Source organism: Triticum urartu, chromosome 7 (genome assembly GCF_003073215.2).
Source record: "Triticum urartu cultivar G1812 chromosome 7, Tu2.1, whole genome shotgun sequence".
Classification (NCBI taxonomy): domain Eukaryota; kingdom Viridiplantae; phylum Streptophyta; class Magnoliopsida; order Poales; family Poaceae; genus Triticum; species Triticum urartu.
Window position 1 is genome coordinate 627,918,600 of NC_053028.1, and position 18,144 is coordinate 627,936,743.

An 18,144-nucleotide genomic window follows, 5' to 3' on the forward strand; every position below is an offset into this window, starting at 1 on the left:
GCCGGTTCATCGAACCAGCCTCTGGGTAGTACGCACGAGGAATGAATTTCCCGGTTGCTGCAGCTGCACTGCGCGGGGCCTCCCTCCCCGACTCGATCTCCCACATCCGGCGCGCCGACGTGGTACCGGATCAACCCAACACCGCGTCAGATATCATGCACGTACGGAACGACGTGGCGGTGAAAGTCGACGGGGGAAACTGGGCGCGAAGCTCACACGCCGGAAGATAGACCGGGGCAAAGCCGGATAGTGCTCGGACGTGCGTACGCCGACGGCACGACGTGGACGGCCTTCTTTTCTTTCTCCGGGCCCGCACCGCCCCGCCCGGCCCCGTGCGGGCGGCGGCTGCTCGCAATTGCTTTCCCACGCGCCCCCTCGCTCGCTTTTGAAGCTTCCGGCCACCTTTCCGGAAGCTCCCCGGGCCGACATACGTACTTTTTTTCACGCATCGCTACTCAGCTCGCTTTTTTACATATCGCTTAGCTTCAGTTTCGTCGCGTAGGAAGGCACCGTCGCTTGCCGGTCAGCGTCCGGGCAAAAGCAGAGGCCGATCGACGCCGAGGCGCACTGCTACGAGTAACGGGAGGTGACAACGACGTACTAGTGCATCGGCGCCTTCCTTTTCGTTGCGTTTCGGATATTTCTCACGGCCCGGACCGAGTAAACACAGCGGAACGGAGCACTAGTAGTACGTAGCAGGAATTGACATGGACGCCGAGTTGAATTGAATTCGGGCGTGCGTTGTGCTTCACGAGTTGAGTTTCCCCGGACGGTTGCTTCGTTGTTGACCTCGGCGCCACCGGACCGGAGGCTGCTACCACCGGCGCCGCCCCTCGCCATGACGTATTGCACCGAATTTCACCCATGACGTGTGCGCCGACGCGTTCGGCCGATGCCCGGCCTCGTGGAAGCATGTATGGATGGATCGACCGATTATGGCGTTGCGTGCTGTGCGAGGACCGGAGTGCGAGTCTGCACGCCTTTTGTCAGCCACTCTTCTCAACGTACGGTTCTTGCAATCGGTGAAAGGATTTCGGCTTTCTTCCGGCGCGACACGCACACCTGCGTCATCTTACTGATGTACCGATTGCGGCTGCTGGTCGTATGGACGCAGTTGGATTTCGTTCGTGTGTAGGTCGTAGCAGAGAACGGGCATTTGCTCAAAGAAAGAAGCAGAGAAGGGCCAATGTCGCATCGCACGCGGTGTTGAAAAACGTACAAGCTCATGTCGATTAATCCAGAGATTCCAGTGCGGAGCGATCAGGGTGGGGGACGCACCCTCTGGCTCTCTGCCATACGCTGCTCAACGTTCATAGCGTAGTTAGATTCTGCTGGTGCGCGGCTGAGAACAGGGCAATGTGGCGAGTTGTGCTGAAAATTTAGAAGCTTATGTCGATTAATTCAGATTCCCATGGGAAACATCAGAGAGCGGGAGAGAGTACACATCGAAATCATTCAACCAATCGACAGTGCCCTTTCTTTTCTTGAATCCTGACTCTATGAACAGCGGGGGAGAGAAGAAAAAACAACAACGAAGAAGAAGATTAATTTCCTATCCGATCGACACCAGATGCTCCGCCTAGCTGGTGAAGAGGAAGTGGGAGGCCTGGGCGACGGCGTCGTCGAGCCACCGGCGGGGCTGGTCCATGAGGTCGGGGCTGAGCCTGACCATGAGGACGCAGAACTCCATCTGGGACAGCGCGCCGTCGCCGTCGAAGTCGCCCTCGGCGAGCATCCCGCGGAGGTCGTCGTCGGACATGGCGCCCAGGCCCAGCAGCGGCGCGTTGCGGCGGAGGCTGTGGAAGGTGATGAGGCCCGACGCCGGGTCCATGAGCAGGCGGAACCCCGCCGCCAGCTCCTCCATCAGGCCCTCCTCCCCCAGCCGCTCCGCCATCACCGGCAGGTAGTCCTCGAACCCCACCGCCTGCTGCGGTTGCTGCTGCTGGTGCGCCGCCATGGAGGCAGAGAAGATGATGGTCGCTGTGATGGTTTCTTGGTCGCTCGCTTGCTCTGATTGTGGAGGATGGATGGATCGCTGCTGGTTGGGATGTGGTTGTGGAGAAGATTGTGGGGGAGGGGAGGGAATAAATAGTGGGGAGGAGGAGGGAGGTGGGTTTCAGGGAAGGTGCCGGGGTCACGCGGGCGGGAGGGGGGCGGTGGACGGGTGGGATGGGCGGGCGATGTGTGGGGGTGACGGGGAAGGAAGGACGCTGGGAGGACAGGCTGGGCGTAGGGGTGAGTTGGCCGTGGGCTGGGCATCAGCAGCAGCAGCAGCTTCCTGGGTGCCCGTCGGCTGGGTCGACGTCGTGCTTCTCTCCCGGGTTGGCCTGCCTGGCCGCCTCGTCTTCGCGGGTAAAACTGTTGTGTTCCGTACCGGGCGATGCTGAAAGAAAACGAGGTAAGCGTTCGTTTGTTTGCGCGTAAGTTTATGGGTGTCTCGTTGTGTGCCGAATGAGGATGGATGACTGGGTTAAGATTTAAGAAAGAGCGTCGAGACCCCCACAGCCAATTTCACTTATTTCTGGAGTTTTCTTAGCCTCTAAGAATATGTACAATGGTTCCCTTCAAAAAAAAAAGAATATGTACAATGGTTGATAAGACAAATTCCTTACGTAACTCGGCTTTAAGTATTGAGTATATGTGAGTGCCAGCCAATTTCACCCATTTCTACGTTTTCTTAGCCTCTAAGTATATGTTTATGTGACCTTATTTAGGTCTAATCTGCACGGCGACACTAGATTCGTAGGATTTTGGTAGCATTTAATCTTGGGCCATTTGCATTTCTGCCCCTAACTCGAACCATCTACTCAGATTTGCCCATAATTTCAAAGCATGCTCAAATTTGCCCCTCTGCCGTTAAGTCACTATTCAGAAATGCCCTTCCGTCCAGTCAAAGGCCTTTGACCGTCAAAGGCCCATGTGTATTGTAGCAAACGGAAAGTGCTACAGTATTGGACGGAAAGTGCTACAGTACTGTACGGAAGGGCATTTCTGAGTAGTGACTTAACGGCGGAGGGGCAAATTTGAGCATGCTTCAAAATTAGGGGCAAATATGAGTAGTGGGTTCGAGTTAGGGGCACAGATGTAAATGTCCCTTTAATCTTTATGCAAAATACCTAGTGCTATCATCTAAACCTACCCATGATCTATCTCGAATTTCAAAGTTTTGCCTCACCAATTTTTGAAATATATATTTGGTTGGCTACCGCCAAAGCCTCCCTCCTCCCGTCATTGTTTTCTTCTGCGTAGGCGGAGACTTTGGTATGCGGCAGCGGCAACGCCAAGTTTGTTGTGGCATGCACCATCGTAGGTGCAAGAGCAAACGACCATCTCCTCCTCGTCCCCGCATGGGACGAGGTTCGAGTCGATGGATCGAGAGAGCTCAGGGCCAAATCCGCTGCCCGTCGTGCTGGAGAAGGTCGAGGATAGCCGGAATGGAGCTTGGGGCAGAGAAAAGTGGAGTAGAGTGGCTAGGGTTTTGTCCGGGAACGGATAGAGATGAATTTATGTAGGATCAGGGTCAGCCAACATGGGCTAGATCCACTAGTAGAAAAGAGGGCTTTGGTTCAGGCCGGGTCAGCCCGTTAGTCCCGGTTCAGTCCAGAACCGGGACCCATGGGGCATTGGTCCCGATTCGTGATGCCACGGGCCTGCCGGGCCTCGTGGGGGCATTGGTCCCGATTCATATAGGGAGCGTTTTGAGGAGTCTGGTTATAGATTCTCTAAACATACCCATGATCTATCTGTATTTTCAAAAAAAAATCTCTCACCATTTTCCAAACAGATATTTGGTTGGCTACCAGCAAAGCCGCCCCAGCCCCCTGTTTTTGTTTTCTTTTGCGTAGGCGCATACTTGTGGTATGCGGCGGTGGTAACACCAGGTTGTTGTGGCATGCACCATTGTGGGTGCAAGTGCAGTCGGCTTGACGCTGGTTCTTGTTGGCGGCCTGCGGTGTGCCGAGGATGGAGGATGAGGATGGCGGCAAGAGCACTAGGGGAATGGGGCGGCCATGACGGATTTGTGGTGCCGCGGTGGTCCGCCAGCCATGGTGATGGATGTTGGTGTCGACGAGTTGTCTAGGATGCATTATTGCTATGAGTCAAAGAGGATTGTGGGGGCATGATGCAATGATGTTCGGTTTAGTAAGCTCCAGGTGATGGTGTCCCAAACTAGGGGTCACTCACCATGTCATCTCCCGGCAAAGTGGGCCGGGCCGAGCACTCCCCATGATGGCTCACCGAAGGGCCATCTCCAGAAGGACCATGGCGCGTAGAATGAATGTTCCCGAAGACTTGGCACATACTCCAAGACTTAGAGGTCGTCTACAATGTGATTACTTTATACATACCTGACTTATTTGTAACCGTAGACTCCCTGGTATTTATATAAACCAAGAGGTAGGGCTCGTAGAAAACAGACAACAATCTCGTTGTAGATCAACCTGTACCTTTTGAGATCCCAAATCTCAATACAAACACAAGCATGACGTAGGCATTACCTCTTCGAGAGAGTCCGAACCTAGGTAAAATCATATCCTTGTTACCATCGCATCTAGGCTACTAGCTCGGGACCCCTACCCGATACTCGGCAAAATCGACTCCGTCACCAGGCGAAAGCCTAGCACCGACTTTGGTGGATGTTGGTGGTGACAACATCCTCAAACTCTATCACCCTCTTTGTAGGTGTTGTTATAGAGAACCTTCACTTTCAGTGTCATTTGGATCTTGAGCTCTCAAGGTGAACACCAAAATTTCGACCGTGGACGAAGTGGGCGTCGACAACATATATGACGCCTCCCCATGGGGGGCATCACCTTAAATGTCACGTCTTCCTTCATACTACCTCCGTTTCAGTTTATAAGTCCTACGCGTATACCTAGGTTGCTAATTTTATCACCTTAATATAAACTATATAACACAAAAATTATACGGTTTGAAAATAGAGCATCTGAAGTTTATATTGGTATATTTTTTGTGTTATATGACTTGTATTAAGTTGGTCAAATTAACGACCTAGGGGTACGCGCACGCCCTATAAACCAAAAGAGAGGTAGTACATCAGTGGTTCGTGTTGTTCAATGATCTGTCATCCGCTGGGAAGGTGCACACCTTGAGGCCGCTCTGGAAGCCGAATCGGCGTCTCCAGAAACCGACTTTGGCTTGTAGGGCGTTTGCTCTCGACGCTTGGGTGTTAGAGTCGTCGGCTAGTCTGATATGCAGCTCCGGGGCCAATCATTGTGTGTTGTTGAGATTTGGTAGCAGGTAATCACTTATTCACACCGTTCATTAGTAAATCATCAACAAATGCTTGATGTCCATAGTATTACCGTAGAGGTCAAAGTGTGTATGCTTGTCATCGGCGTCTCGGAGGTCAGGTTATTTTCCAGTGATTTAACTTCCTAGCGTCGGATAGCGAGATGTCAAAGGTCAGCCTTTGCCGATTCTGAACCTCGTCAAGCCCATGCTATTTCTTAGCCGCCAAGCGAGTATGTACGGGGTGCGTTTCTCCATCGCGTCTGGTATTTCTCTGGAAACAAACACCGGACGTATCTCGGTCTCTCACCACGTAGTACCCCGTTCTCACTACACAGATACCTTATCCGCAAGAAGTTTCCCATCTGCCCTTCAAAAAAAGAAAAAAGAAGTTTCCCATCTGGTTGTCCACGGTGGCCACCGTGCTGTAAAAGCCAAGAAATTCCACTAGGTTTTCCCCAAAGTTTCCACGGAACCTTCGATCAGAACTCAGAAACCCACGCACGTGGAGCGTCCCGGCACGGCTGAACGGCTCGGCTTCTCTTCTGGTGGCCACATGTTGTACGTTCTGAACTCGTTCTACCTATAATGCAAAGGCAGAGCTCCTGCTATTCTCGTCAAAAAAAAAGAAAGTCGAGGAATCCCGTCTCCGTCTCGGCTCTCGTGTACGGCATTTTCCTTGCAGTACTTCGTTCCCGGGGCCTGGATAGCTTTCACCGGGGCCACGCACACTTTTCTCGTCTTTGCCCCACACGCTGACAAATATATGAGCGCCTGGCGACAAGTTCACTCGTGCTTACTACCTGCCCTCTCGCCTCGTTGTCGCTGCGCACCTCCTTCCACATCTCGTCCCCGCATTTTCCATGTGTGATTCCCTCTTCATCGTCTTCTTCTTCCCCAATTATCATTTGTGTTTCCTCTCAAAAATAAATAAATATCATTTGTGTTCACTGTTCAGGCCGTCGCTTTCGCGGCCCTCCTGCCACCAATGATCAGTACGATGTGGCGGCACGTTGCCATGTTGGCAGCTGATTCACCAACAAACAAAACCATAACAAAAAAGCACCCACGTCAGGGCCTCCACGTTGGGTAAGTGCAGGAAATTCTGCTGGAAGCTTTGGGTGAAATTCAGGAAGCTGTGTGCAAGCTAGCTCGCGCGTGCATCGAGGCCCCATTGGGGGAAACTCATGAATTCTGCTGGGGAAAACAGTTGGGTTTCCGAGGGAATCCGGGGGAAAATGCGTGAGCTGCGGCGTGGCACATGGCGCCCGAAAGGCGTTTTGGTAGCATCCAAGAGAGGAGGCCGGGCAGGTGAAGCTCAGGTGAAACTGCGTCCACCGGATCAATCATCTCGGCGTTTTACTCGCAGGCACAAAGCTTGCAGCTTCAGGCGGAAATTGCTACGAGGGGAGAGGGGAATAGCTCGAAATTTCAGGGGAGAGGGGAGAGGGACCATTGCTCAACTCAAGACCTGAAGTTGCCGGGGCCATGCGGCATGGCCCCCAACGGACGGCATCTTAAACTTTTCAGGGTTTGTCTTCGTCTGCACAAGCACACCTTAAAGTTCAGCAGCTCGAATCACTGTGTGCGTGTGTGTGTGTGTGTGTGTGTGTGTGTGAGCACATCTCACTGTCAATTCAACTTTGGGGAGAAAAGGAAAGCAGCATCCACATTCAACATATAAATACACCACAGTAGAATAAAACGGATGGGATGCTCAAGAAGAACTGGATAAGCCTTCTTGCTGATCTCTGTAACATCCATGGACAAGCACGGCCGCGGCACGTTTGACGGGCGCGGTCGATGGTCGTGTGGGTTACATTTTGCTCCTAAGGTATGTACAGTACATGTGCAACATGCAGAGTTGAAATGGTGACTGAAGAATAAGCTAGAACCTGGCTGAACTTGGAGCTGGCATCTCACCGTCAGTTCAACTTTGAGCAGAGGAAAAGAAAACAGCTTCAACATACACATACAAGAAAAAGGATGTGTAATTCTCTTGTTGATCTCGGAACATCAATGTACAAGCACGACTGCGACGCATTAGACGGCGTGGTCGATGGTCATGTATGTTACATTTTGCTTCTAACATATTATGTATGCTGGCCAAATGGAGCGTGGTTTGTAGGCCGAAAGACCAAGGAGGGCTCGGAATTCATGACTTGCAGGTCAAAAACGAAGCCCTACTCAGTAAATGGTTGTTCAAATTTCTTACTGAGAATGGTGTTTGGCAAACCATGCCGCGAAACAAGTATCTAGGTCAAAAGGCGGTGTCCCAGGCATTTTGGAGACTTGGCGATTCGCACTTTTGGGCTGGCCTAATGGCGACAAAGAAACATCTCTTTCGCTTTGGGTCTTTCGCGATAAAGGATGAGTCGGAGATTCGTTTTTGGGAAGACATCTGGCTAGGCAATGTCAGTCTCCGAGAACAATATCCAGGCTCATACAACATTGTTCGCGATAAGAATAATATTATTGCGCAAGTGCTCAGTTCATTCCCGCCGAATATTTCGTTCAGGCGGGATTTGATTGACCCTCGACTTGTGTCATGGCATAATCTTTTATCCCGACTGGATTCGATTAACCTGACACAAGGCCGGGATGTGTTTCGCTGGAACCTTACTACATCAGGGTCTTTCACTGTAGACTCTATGTATCGTGCGCTCACACATTCTGAGATACCAGTGAGTAATAACTAGAAAATTTGGAAGTCCAAGATTCCACTAAAAGTTAAATTTTTCATGTTGTATCTTCGTAGGGGGGTTGTGTTAACCAAAGACAATCTCGCACGACGCAACTGGCAAGGGAGTAAGAAGTGTTGTTTTTGTACTCATGACGAGACAATCAAACACCTCCTTTTCCAATGCAAGTTTGCACATTCTACGTGGTCAGTCATCCAAATAGCGTCAAATCTGTATCTGCTCACAACTGTTGCCAATATTTTTGGACATTGGTTGGACGGTATTTCAAATAGGTTCAAAACTCTAATAAGGATGGGAGCGTATGCCTTAATTTGGTCGCTTTGGCTATGTAGAAATGATTTTGTTTTTAATGGAAGAAATGCTTCTCCTCTACAGGTTATTTTCCGATGTACGCAATTGCTACGTATGTGGTCTATGTTACAACGACCGGAGGACCAACCGCTGTTTAAGGCGGTGTGTATGTGATTGGAGCAGGTGGCTATGGAGGTTTTTTCCCAACATGGGTGGCGACATAACCTTCGGATCGATCCACCACCTCCATCAACATAGGCATAGTGTCGGTCTATAGAGCTCTACTGTTGCCGATTTGTCGGTTTTTTTCATCAATTTTTGTCAGACCCTTGTATTGGGCCGTGTGCATCCTAATTATGCAGAGGCCGGATGTTGCTCATAATGCTTTGTATCCGCTTGATGCTACATTTGAGATAATAAAATCGCCTTTTATCGAAAAAATGTGTAATATGCACAGTTGAAACGGTTACTGAAGAATCACTGTTTAGTGTTATCCACATACACCAATAAAAATGATGGGATGTACAGTTCTCTTGTTGATCTCTGTAACAACACTATACAAGCACAACCGCGACACGTCGAGGGCATTGCTGACGGTCGAGTAGGGAATTCTCCAGTTACAATTTTGCCTCCTAATAAGGTATGTACGGATGTGTGTATATGGTAACTATGCACAATTGGAACGGTGACTGAAGAACCACTGTACTGTTTGTTATCTACACGACGGCAGCGGTCTTCCGGTTCCGGGCCAGAACCTGGGTGAACCACTCGACGGACGCCTTGGGTATCCTCGTCAGGTTGTTGTTGTAGTCGATGTAGTAGAGGCCGAAGCGCACCGTGTACCCCGAGTTCCACTCCCAGTTGTCCAGCAGCGACCACACGAAGTACCCCTGGATGTTGCACCCTTCCTTCCTGCAGCCATTCATTCAGGTTGCATATCCAGCACTTGAGTACCGTAGCTCAACAGGTGATGATCATCAGCGATGTTGGTGGTTCAGTTCTCACTCGGCACAGAGAGTTGAAATCTTACTTTATAGCATCTAGGAGGTTGGACATGTAGTCGTTGTGGTACTGTATCCTCTTATCGTCCTGCAGGACATTTTCCAACCTTGAAAACCGGCTGTTTGCGTCGTCCATGCCTGCCATAAGCAGCTTGTTAATCATCACTGACTGTTTATCCAAGGAGAAAAATCTTATCGTCTGCCAACAGTACAATCCGCAGCTACCTACCATTTTCAGTGATGAACACGGGTGGATTCCCATACTTCTCTTTAACATGTTTCATCAGGCTGAACATGCCCCAGGGAACTATGTGCAGCCAATTCGACGCTGCCTGAAAGTCCACACATAAACATGTATTGCCAATCAAACATGTGATTGCATATAAGATAACCAACGAAAGTTTAGAGAAAATATGAAGCTGCAAGTATACCGTTTCTCCTATTTTCTTTCCATGCCTGTAAGCTGCATAGCGCATGCGGTGAGGAAGTTAGTAAGACTGAAAATGTATTAGGAGGTTTGTGATATCTTCATCTGTCAAGACTGACCAGTTGAGATGACAGCAGCATCGGTTGAAGCATCGTTCATCACAAGTTTCCTTACCCGCATCCTGTCGTTCCTAGCATATAATGTCGTGTAGTGGTTTATGCCTACAAAATCTAGTGACCCAGATACTAACTGTGATTCCTGACTTGAAAATTGAGGTAGCCTGTCGCCTACAAGTTTCTGCATAGAAGCAGGGTAGCGGCCAAACATTAACGGATCCAAGAACCTGTAATCAGGTTCACAAATTCTCAAGTTAATACAGGAACAAAGCTATCTACAGAAATTAACTTGATGTCCGCACATCAAAGTTGGTACTTATTGTCTCACCATCCAAGCTCAAAGTCCATAGCTCGTGCTGCTGCTTCTCTGTCTTCATCGACATCCGACAATGGTTCATACCACTTGGAGTCAAGTGCGATTCCTATGAGGCCTCCTTGCTTTTTCTGCAATTAGCACATAACAGCGTTCATTTCTTTTCTTAAGAAACACTACTTAAGGATGTGCTTGCAATGGATTACCTTGAAATGTTGCTTGTAAGCATGAAAAACACCAGCATGAGCTAAGAGTATGTTGTGAGCCACAATATAGGGTTCAGTTGATGATGTACCCTCCTTACAGAACAAATGAGATATAATGGAACACCTCCCAGGTGCTTGGATGCCGAAATCATAGCCGTCAATTGCAAAGTTATGGGGCTCATTAATGGTGATCCAGTGCTTCACTCTATCTCCGAACTCCTTGAAGCAAGTAGAGGCATAGCGAACAAAATCCTCCCTGTGTAATTTATCTGTCAGGATCAACCAAACCAGTTTTTTCATGCGAAAATAAAGAACTTTTATGTGACATAGATTGTGCAAGAAAGCTTCATCTGAAGAAGGTCATGCAACAGTGTTACATACACGATTTGCGAGTTTAACCAGCCACCATATTTATCCTCCAGTGCTTGTGGAAGGTCCCAATGGAATAGTGTTACATATGGTTGTATACCTGATGCACAGATACAGAAAAACTAAAAATGGATATATAATCATAAAAATGGAAGTAGGCAGCTGCTTGCATTGTGCAGACACTGAAATGTGGAAAACAGATCACCTTTTTCTAATAGAACATCTATGAGGTTGTTATAGTAACTCAACCCTTCTTCATTAGGCTTGCCTGTTCCATCTGGAAAGACAATCATCTATACAGTTAGGAGGAAGAGTGAAGAACATAAATATAATTGAACAGAATTTACCTGAGACATACTTGGGAAGATGCGTGCCCATGAGATAGAGAACCGGTATGCATCCACGCCAATATCCTTCATTAAGTCAACATCTTCCTGCCAGTCAGTGCTAGGCTTGTCAGCTATAGATAATTTATTGGTGTAGCTGATCTTCTCATTTTATCATAAACCTAGTCTAAGAATACTAGTAATTGGACAGATATAAGAAATACGAGGCTCTATTTCAAAAAACCTTCTTGCAGAACCAAAATGACATCTCAGATTCAGAATAACCTTAGAAATAGTCTTTCTGCTGCCTTTAATTTTTGAAACACCATGCTAGTAGAAAAGTGGATTTGTAGTTTGATATATTAAGTTAGTGTTTCAACTGTCAAAACAGAAAGGACAAGATGAAACTAGCAACAAAATGCTAATTAGTTAATACATTGATGCTTAGAGATATCAAGTATCTTTTGAAAATGCACAAGCCGTTCCATCTTTTTCTAAATTACTAGAAGCAGATAAAATGTGAGGCAGGCAAATTTTATCAGGTGTCAGGACTCAAGAGTGCAGGCATGCAGGCATCAGGGGACATTCTTACATGTTGACAAAATAATCTCTAATAAGTTTACCATCAATAACGCATCACTGGATCAACAGGAAATTATCTAACAAAATTGGATTAACAGGATGCTACGAACCCAACATCAATGATTAAGGAAGAGTTCAAATTCCAGCTACATATATAGCATAATAAATGAATGAACTAAATCATGTAAACGAAAAAGAGATTGATTGGTTATCTTACCTTGTAGCGATGGTAGTGATCAACGGCAACGTCTGCATTGCTGAAATCTATCACCCTCCCTGCAGAAGAAAAACACGACATTCAGTTATAATCTTCAGAGCAGAGTAGTTTTTGCAACAAATCACATCATTACTGTACCAGGTCGACTTGCGAGAGTATCCCATATCGTAGGTCCACGCTGACCTTCATTGACAGCACCCTCGTACTGGTAAAATATTGACCAGAAACAACTATCAGACAAGTAACTAAAGACAGAACGGCTGAAATCAGAGAGATGGGTGTTTTCGCAATACTTGACCTGGTAAGCCGAGGAAGCAGTCCCAAAGGTAAAACCAGGGGGGAAGTCGGCTCTCCGTATGGCCTCGGCACAGGCGGCAAAGCTGACAAGGATATGAACCAGCGTCAAGACACCCATGGCTTTTCCTTCAGTTTGAAGCTCTAACTACTCATGTCTTTATTCCATGGATGAGTACCAGACATGATGCTAAGATATATATATAAACCTCGGCGAGTTGGTGAGCGTGGGAGGCAACTGGAGGATGAGCTTCACTTGTCTCTGAAGCCCATCAACGTGCGTCTCTGCTAAGTAACTCCAAGGAGGCCAAATAGGCTGAACTATCTCTGTCAGCTGGACCTTTGATCAGCAAGAGAAGTGAACTCCTTGACACGTCCTGTTGTGAAGTGGCATGAGTGAAGCAAAGGAAACCCTTGCTTGTGCGCAAGAATCTCAAACTCCAGGATTCATGGACCATGACTGCACAGATAAGCCGGAGCGTATTCGGATTTCAGAATCTACTCCGGTCTGAGAATTGTGCCAAGTTCTTACATAACTACCAGCATGGAGATGGAGGGAAGGCCCCATTATTAGCAAGATGGTGCCTTTTTCTTACTAAAGTGCCAACCTGATCCCCGCAAGATATTAAGAGTAATTTATCATTGACATGGTGCTAAGTGATGACCACGGCAATTGTCCAATAAAATAGACAACCTATTGTTATCCATTTCGTTTGGCAACGCCGCATGCTGACAAAACAATCTGCCTACATGTTGATCACAACATGTCCCATCCATACTCAGCAACTGTTTCAAGGCCCAACGAATTATAAAGAAGAGAGGCAAGAATCCTAATAAAGATCAGGGGCTCAACAGCCCCCCTGCAGTCGCACTCACGCTTATCCCATGGGAGACATAATGTCTTGCTTGCACGGCAGGAACAATCCGGGCAACGATTTAACAACTATCCATGGTAGTTACAGGAAAGGGACGGGGTCGATCCGGCGATGGTGATCCGGTGGAGCGAGCGGCCGCGCTCGCTGGACTGACTAACTGCCTGGGAATGTAGTGCAGATCAGCACATGTAGCATGTATATCCTATGGTTCGTGGCAAAATAATGCAGAGAAACGCGGCCGTTGGGGCGGCATGGATAGGCTTCGGAATCTTTGGTGGAGGGCTCGAAGCTGCCGCGGTGACGCCATGATTGGGATTTAGGAGAGTGGAATATCGGAGATGGCACGTCACCCTCCCCCCTCTCCGTGCGTTGGGGCCCTGAGATCGCAAAAGGGACGAGAAGCTGATCCATCCACGTCGCCGCCCACCGCCACCGCCCAAGCGGAAAAATCACCGTGGATGAAGAGGGGAGCTTTTTGCCGGCAATCCGTAGAAAAATGGAGGGGGGGAAAGAGAGGGGGAGGGGGTCGGCTTTGCTGCTTGCCTCGGCGGCAACCGTCGCTTGGCTTGCGCGCGTCGGCGGCGGGGCCTCCGGGAGTCCGGGGGACGCAAGCGGCTGTCCCGGGTGCCGCGTGGCCTCGTGGCGTGGTTCCGCTCCGAGGAGGAGCGGCGCCCGCGTCCCTCTCGTGACGCCGACGGCTGGCCGACGCGTGACGCCACGAGGAAGACGACGGGCGGCTGGCGGGCCGGGCTGGATACCCGGCGCCCATTCGGCGCATTAGATCCGGCCGAAGGCCCGGCCCGTTAGCATCGAAGCCCATCTATAAACCACTAGCAAGAGGCGCTTCCTTCCGTTATCCTGTCCGGGAGCACAGAGCCGCTTCGTTATCCGCTGGCCGCTGCTGCTGCTTCTCTGCGAGCGAGTGAGTGAGGAAGGGAACGGCGACGATGGCCGGCATGGCGGCGCTGCAGGGCGCCATGGGGGCGCTCTCCGTCTCGGCCGCGAGCACCAGCGCCTTCTGGGGTAACCCGCTCGCCGCCACCTTCTCCGCCGCGCCGTCTGGGGTAATCACTAACCCGTGCCGCCTCCCCCCCTTTCTTCCTTAAATCCCCTCTTGCCTGCCATGCGTCTGGGCTTGCAAGTCTAGAGCTTGGTGGAAATGGTAATGCATGACGGCGACGGTGAATGCCGGTTCTGCCTTGCTCGCTGTTGTGCTGGAGGTTTCTGCTGCCTTTGTCCCAAATTTATTTGTGAGGATGGATTGAGTGGGAGTGGAGAATGTTCGAATTCCTAGATTTTGAGTGTGAGTGTCGATTGGGCAAATTGTGTTGTCTCCCATGTTTTAGAGTAGGGTCACCGCCACAGAATAGTTATGTTTATGCTGCAAATTTTGGTTGTGCCAAATGTGCCGTGGGCGGTGTAAACGGTGTACCTCCAGTTTGTTGCAATCTAGTGGCAGTAACATTTTTAGATTAAATCGGTGATAAAATTTCCATGCTTATTTCTGCTGATCTATTCTCTTGTCACAACTAATGAGACCATGGACAAGTTTATTTTGTTCTATTCTGCTGGCACATATCAAGTATGACTGTCAGAAACAAATGTTGTATTCATTCTGTCAGTAAAAGATGATGGAAACTAACGGGCAGCTCGATTCTCTCGTAAGATAGGCTATGACAAATGATTGTCATGCTCGTAGTGTATCAGAAGCATATCACTGAATACAGTTTTTTAACCCAAAATGGCACTTGATTATACTGAACACATGCTTTCATTTCTATGCCCTCATCAGTGTCTTGCCTCTTGAACATAGCCTATTTTACCCTCTTCATATAATAATTTCACTATTGCTAATTCCTGACTGATAGGAAAAGGAGGCTAGAAATCATACTGAATGTAGTTGTCCCAAAATGGTGCACGGAAAACAGCTGAGACAAGATAATAGCTGTTAATTAAGTTATACAGACAGATCTTTGGTACTTATGTGAGACACATTTTTGTGAAAAGGAGAGGAAAAACTCATGCAAAGAAGTATAGCACGACCCTACAGTTTCTTACCTGGTCTGTGGTGGCCGTCTGTGTGATTTTGCAACATAACATAAACGATAAATCTGTCCTTTTGTATTTTCTTAGAAGCGAATCAATATGTTCTTTTCATGTGAAACTTTAACAAGCTGTGCATAAATTTGATACACAGGTCAGATTCATGGCCAAGACAAGCCCAATTGAAATGAGGGTGAGTGCCAATCTGGGTTTATCATCTCATACTTTCTCAGCTAGCTGCTGCTAAATGTCAGTAATCCTTCTCCACTACAGCTTAAGCGGTGGGAACGGAAGAAGTGTAAGCCAAACAGTCTTCCTATGCTGCACAAGATGCATGTTAGGGTCGGCGACACAGTGCAGGTCATCGCAGGCCGTGAGAAAGGTAAAGTTGGAGAAGTTGTACGGCTTTACAAGCACAACAGCACTGTGATAGTGAAGGATCTGAACTTGAAGTCAAAGCACAAGAAAGGCACAGAGGATGAACCGGGTGAAATTGTCATGGTCAGTAGTATTTTTCTGAAAACTTCGTCTCTCCATTCCTCTTGCCTTGTATGCTCGCATATTTACCTGGCAAGAACATAGATTCAGTGTCGTAATTATTATCTTCTGACGAGACTTTGGGGAATTATTTTTGTCAGATTGAAGGCCCCATTCATAGCTCGAACATGATGCTCTACTCAAAGGAGAAGAACGTGACGAGTAGGGTTGGGCACAAAATCCTCGAGGATGGCACCAAGGTCCGCTACCTGAAGAAGACCGGTGAAGTGATCGACAGCGTTGATAACTGGGTGAAGGTGTTCAAGGAAGGAGATTCTGAGTCATCATCGTAGTATGGAAACGCTGCACATGCTCTCAACCTTGGCTGCGCTTATTGCTGCCCAAACGCTTACTCGGCTGGTGCCGCTGCTTGTAAGATCAGTTTTCTTCTAGCTTCAGAGCCTCTTTTGTAAATTACTACTACTGCTACAAAGTTGTCACCATTTTTGCAATGCTTGGTCCAGCGAGAAGGCCTTTTTTTTTTACATTTCTGTCATTTTGATGAATAGTAATGATTGCCCCTTTTACATGTGGAAATGCAGCACCATTGCTCTGTTTTGGCAAGTCTAGCAGAAATACTGCATGTGTATATCCGGCATATGAATGTGAGAAGAAACCTGACACATGCATCGGAACTAGAGATCCGTAACCGGCCATGCCCTGCAAGTTCTTGAACTGTTTTGCATGGGCGTTGTACCTAGCAATTGTTCATTTGTCCTGTAACATGGAGTATGCCAGTTCATGGGCAGCAGGGTTGAATTTCTAATGCATGCGCATGTGTTTCATTATATTATAGGGCACGTTCAGATTTAGCACAGTTCCAAAGGGAGACAGTTGAGATAACTTCCACTAAGCACGCTTTGATGGCTTTCATTTTAAAGTAGTTTTTCTTTTCTTTTGGTAACTGTTATTTGGCTGATTATTTGAGATTTCGGTATTCTCATCTACCTAGCTAAAGGCAACTCCAACGCGGATCTCCAAAACAGACCTGGACGTATCCGCGGACGGAGGCCACCAAGTGCAGACTGCTCATAGTGTTTTCTTTCTATACCCGAAGTACTCAATCAAAGAGAAATATCACAATTCTTAAGCTTTAGAAAGATAAATATTCCAATGCAACAATAATTTAAATAAAAATATTACAATAAAAAAAGTTTTGAAATAAAATAGTTCAAGTTTGAATTAAATTCTCTATATGAAACGCCCAAAAATGCTCACCCAAATTGTTCTGGAGCTGCTCATGAGTTTCTCGATTGCGGATCCTGCATTTGGAGAAAACCCTCAAATGTCGTCAGATTCTGCTACGAAAGCTGGATAGGATCACCCATGTTTTGAAAATTAAAACCATGGAGAACTCCATCACCCTCATCCTCCACAATTATGGTGTGTGTGATCCATTGGTGGACCCAGTAATAAAATGAAGGGTGTGCACACTCTAATTTATTTTCTACCTAATCCAAATGTCATACAAAATATGGTAAAAGAATAACATGAATAGCTCAATTCTAATCTCACAACAATTTATTCAGAAAATATATATCAAAGGTGCTCAATTACAATACAAACTAGATCATCGATGGCGCGCGTTGCTGCACCCATACATTTTTAAATTAAAATGGTTGGCATTTATAAAAATAAATAGGGATGCAAAACATCTTTTAATAACATGCTATCCCCCGATAGAATGAGGAAAAAACTTGAGGATTAAATTGGTTCCTTTCATCAACAATGAAACATCAAGGTGATATAAACAGCATGATGTAATAATTGGTACACTTCAGGAGCAATGCAAGTCACCGTTGGCCAGAATTTTTGATAACATAAAAGGTGTCGTTGGACACAAATTTTATCCAGTACATGAATTTGTGCATAAAACTGGACAATATCGAACGCCTGAAATCTAATCTATAAGACAATTATCCTATAAGAAAATTATTCTATAACAATATAATCTTTTTATATATGCATGAAATTGGACAATGTTGACAGCCTGAGATCTAGCTTTTGTACAGAACAAGTAACTCACATAAAAACCTTGAACCTTTTTGGGGTCTGAAATTATGGATATATACTGCTAATCTATACAATTCAAATGTTCTGCAATTAAACAACTTTGTTTATATATATTTGAAGATGATAACATGATTTGTTGGCATCTGAGCGAGAGAACAATCTTTGATGCAGAGATAAGCTTGTAGAGATAAAGTTACCCATAGGGCAACACCACACAAGCTGATATTCGAGGAGATTGTACTACTACATGCAAAAAATGCATAACTTGATAGTAGCATCTCGAAACTTAACATGACAATCCCAATATGCAATAGCATTGATCAAATCGCCACATAGGATCGCAGTAGCAAATGCCATTTTTCTGATATGATGAAGAAGCAATTATAATCAACCCATACAAGCAGAGAGGAAGAAGCTAGATTACAGTAGTGCAGAGTCACATTTTTGAGAAGTCACCCGACTGCGGACTTCAGTAATATATATAGCAGTACTTATTATAAGGGCTGCTACACATGATTGGCTAGCTCCAAAATTAACCGGTCATCTTGGTGGTTTGGGTATACCAATTGGATCCTCTGA

General features: G+C 47.2%; 3 protein-coding genes across 6 annotated transcripts; 1 reads left to right on the plus strand and 2 right to left on the minus strand.

Annotated features, from left to right (window-relative positions):
- Positions 1-1,372: 1,372 nt before the first annotated feature.
- LOC125520417 (calcium-binding protein PBP1-like) lies at positions 1,373-2,073 on the minus strand. Its single transcript, XM_048685333.1, has one exon. It carries the CDS (start codon positions 1,955-1,957, stop codon positions 1,580-1,582), a length of 378 nt encoding a protein of 125 aa, XP_048541290.1. The 5' UTR covers positions 1,958-2,073; the 3' UTR covers positions 1,373-1,579.
- A 6,630-nt stretch (positions 2,074-8,703) lies between these two features.
- Positions 8,704-13,755, minus strand: LOC125519523 (beta-glucosidase 25). Of its 4 annotated transcripts, none has more exons than XM_048684310.1 (14): positions 13,516-13,755; positions 12,102-12,183; positions 11,942-12,008; positions 11,804-11,862; positions 11,037-11,112; positions 10,884-10,955; positions 10,691-10,778; positions 10,310-10,565; positions 10,119-10,234; positions 9,794-10,017; positions 9,679-9,710; positions 9,477-9,579; positions 9,277-9,385; positions 8,704-9,158 (listed from the first exon to the last, which is right to left on the minus strand). In XM_048684310.1, the coding sequence occupies exons 5-14, from the start codon at positions 11,095-11,097 to the stop codon at positions 8,963-8,965; spliced, it is 1,257 nt and encodes a 418-aa protein (XP_048540267.1). In that variant the 5' UTR covers positions 11,098-11,112; positions 11,804-11,862; positions 11,942-12,008; positions 12,102-12,183; positions 13,516-13,755; the 3' UTR covers positions 8,704-8,962. The 4 variants fall into 4 exon arrangements, with proteins under 4 accessions (XP_048540267.1, XP_048540268.1, XP_048540265.1 ...); XM_048684311.1 differs by lacking the exon at positions 13,516-13,755 and adding an exon at positions 12,307-12,431; XM_048684308.1 differs by lacking the exon at positions 13,516-13,755 and having other exon boundaries at positions 12,102-12,283.
- Positions 13,756-13,795: 40 nt separating this feature from the next.
- Positions 13,796-16,037, plus strand: LOC125519524 (50S ribosomal protein L24, chloroplastic-like). The gene is made up of 4 exons (XM_048684313.1): positions 13,796-14,036; positions 15,170-15,208; positions 15,289-15,516; positions 15,654-16,037. The coding sequence occupies exons 1-4, from the start codon at positions 13,920-13,922 to the stop codon at positions 15,843-15,845; spliced, it is 576 nt and encodes a 191-aa protein (XP_048540270.1). The 5' UTR covers positions 13,796-13,919; the 3' UTR covers positions 15,846-16,037.
- Positions 16,038-18,144: the final 2,107 nt, after the last annotated feature.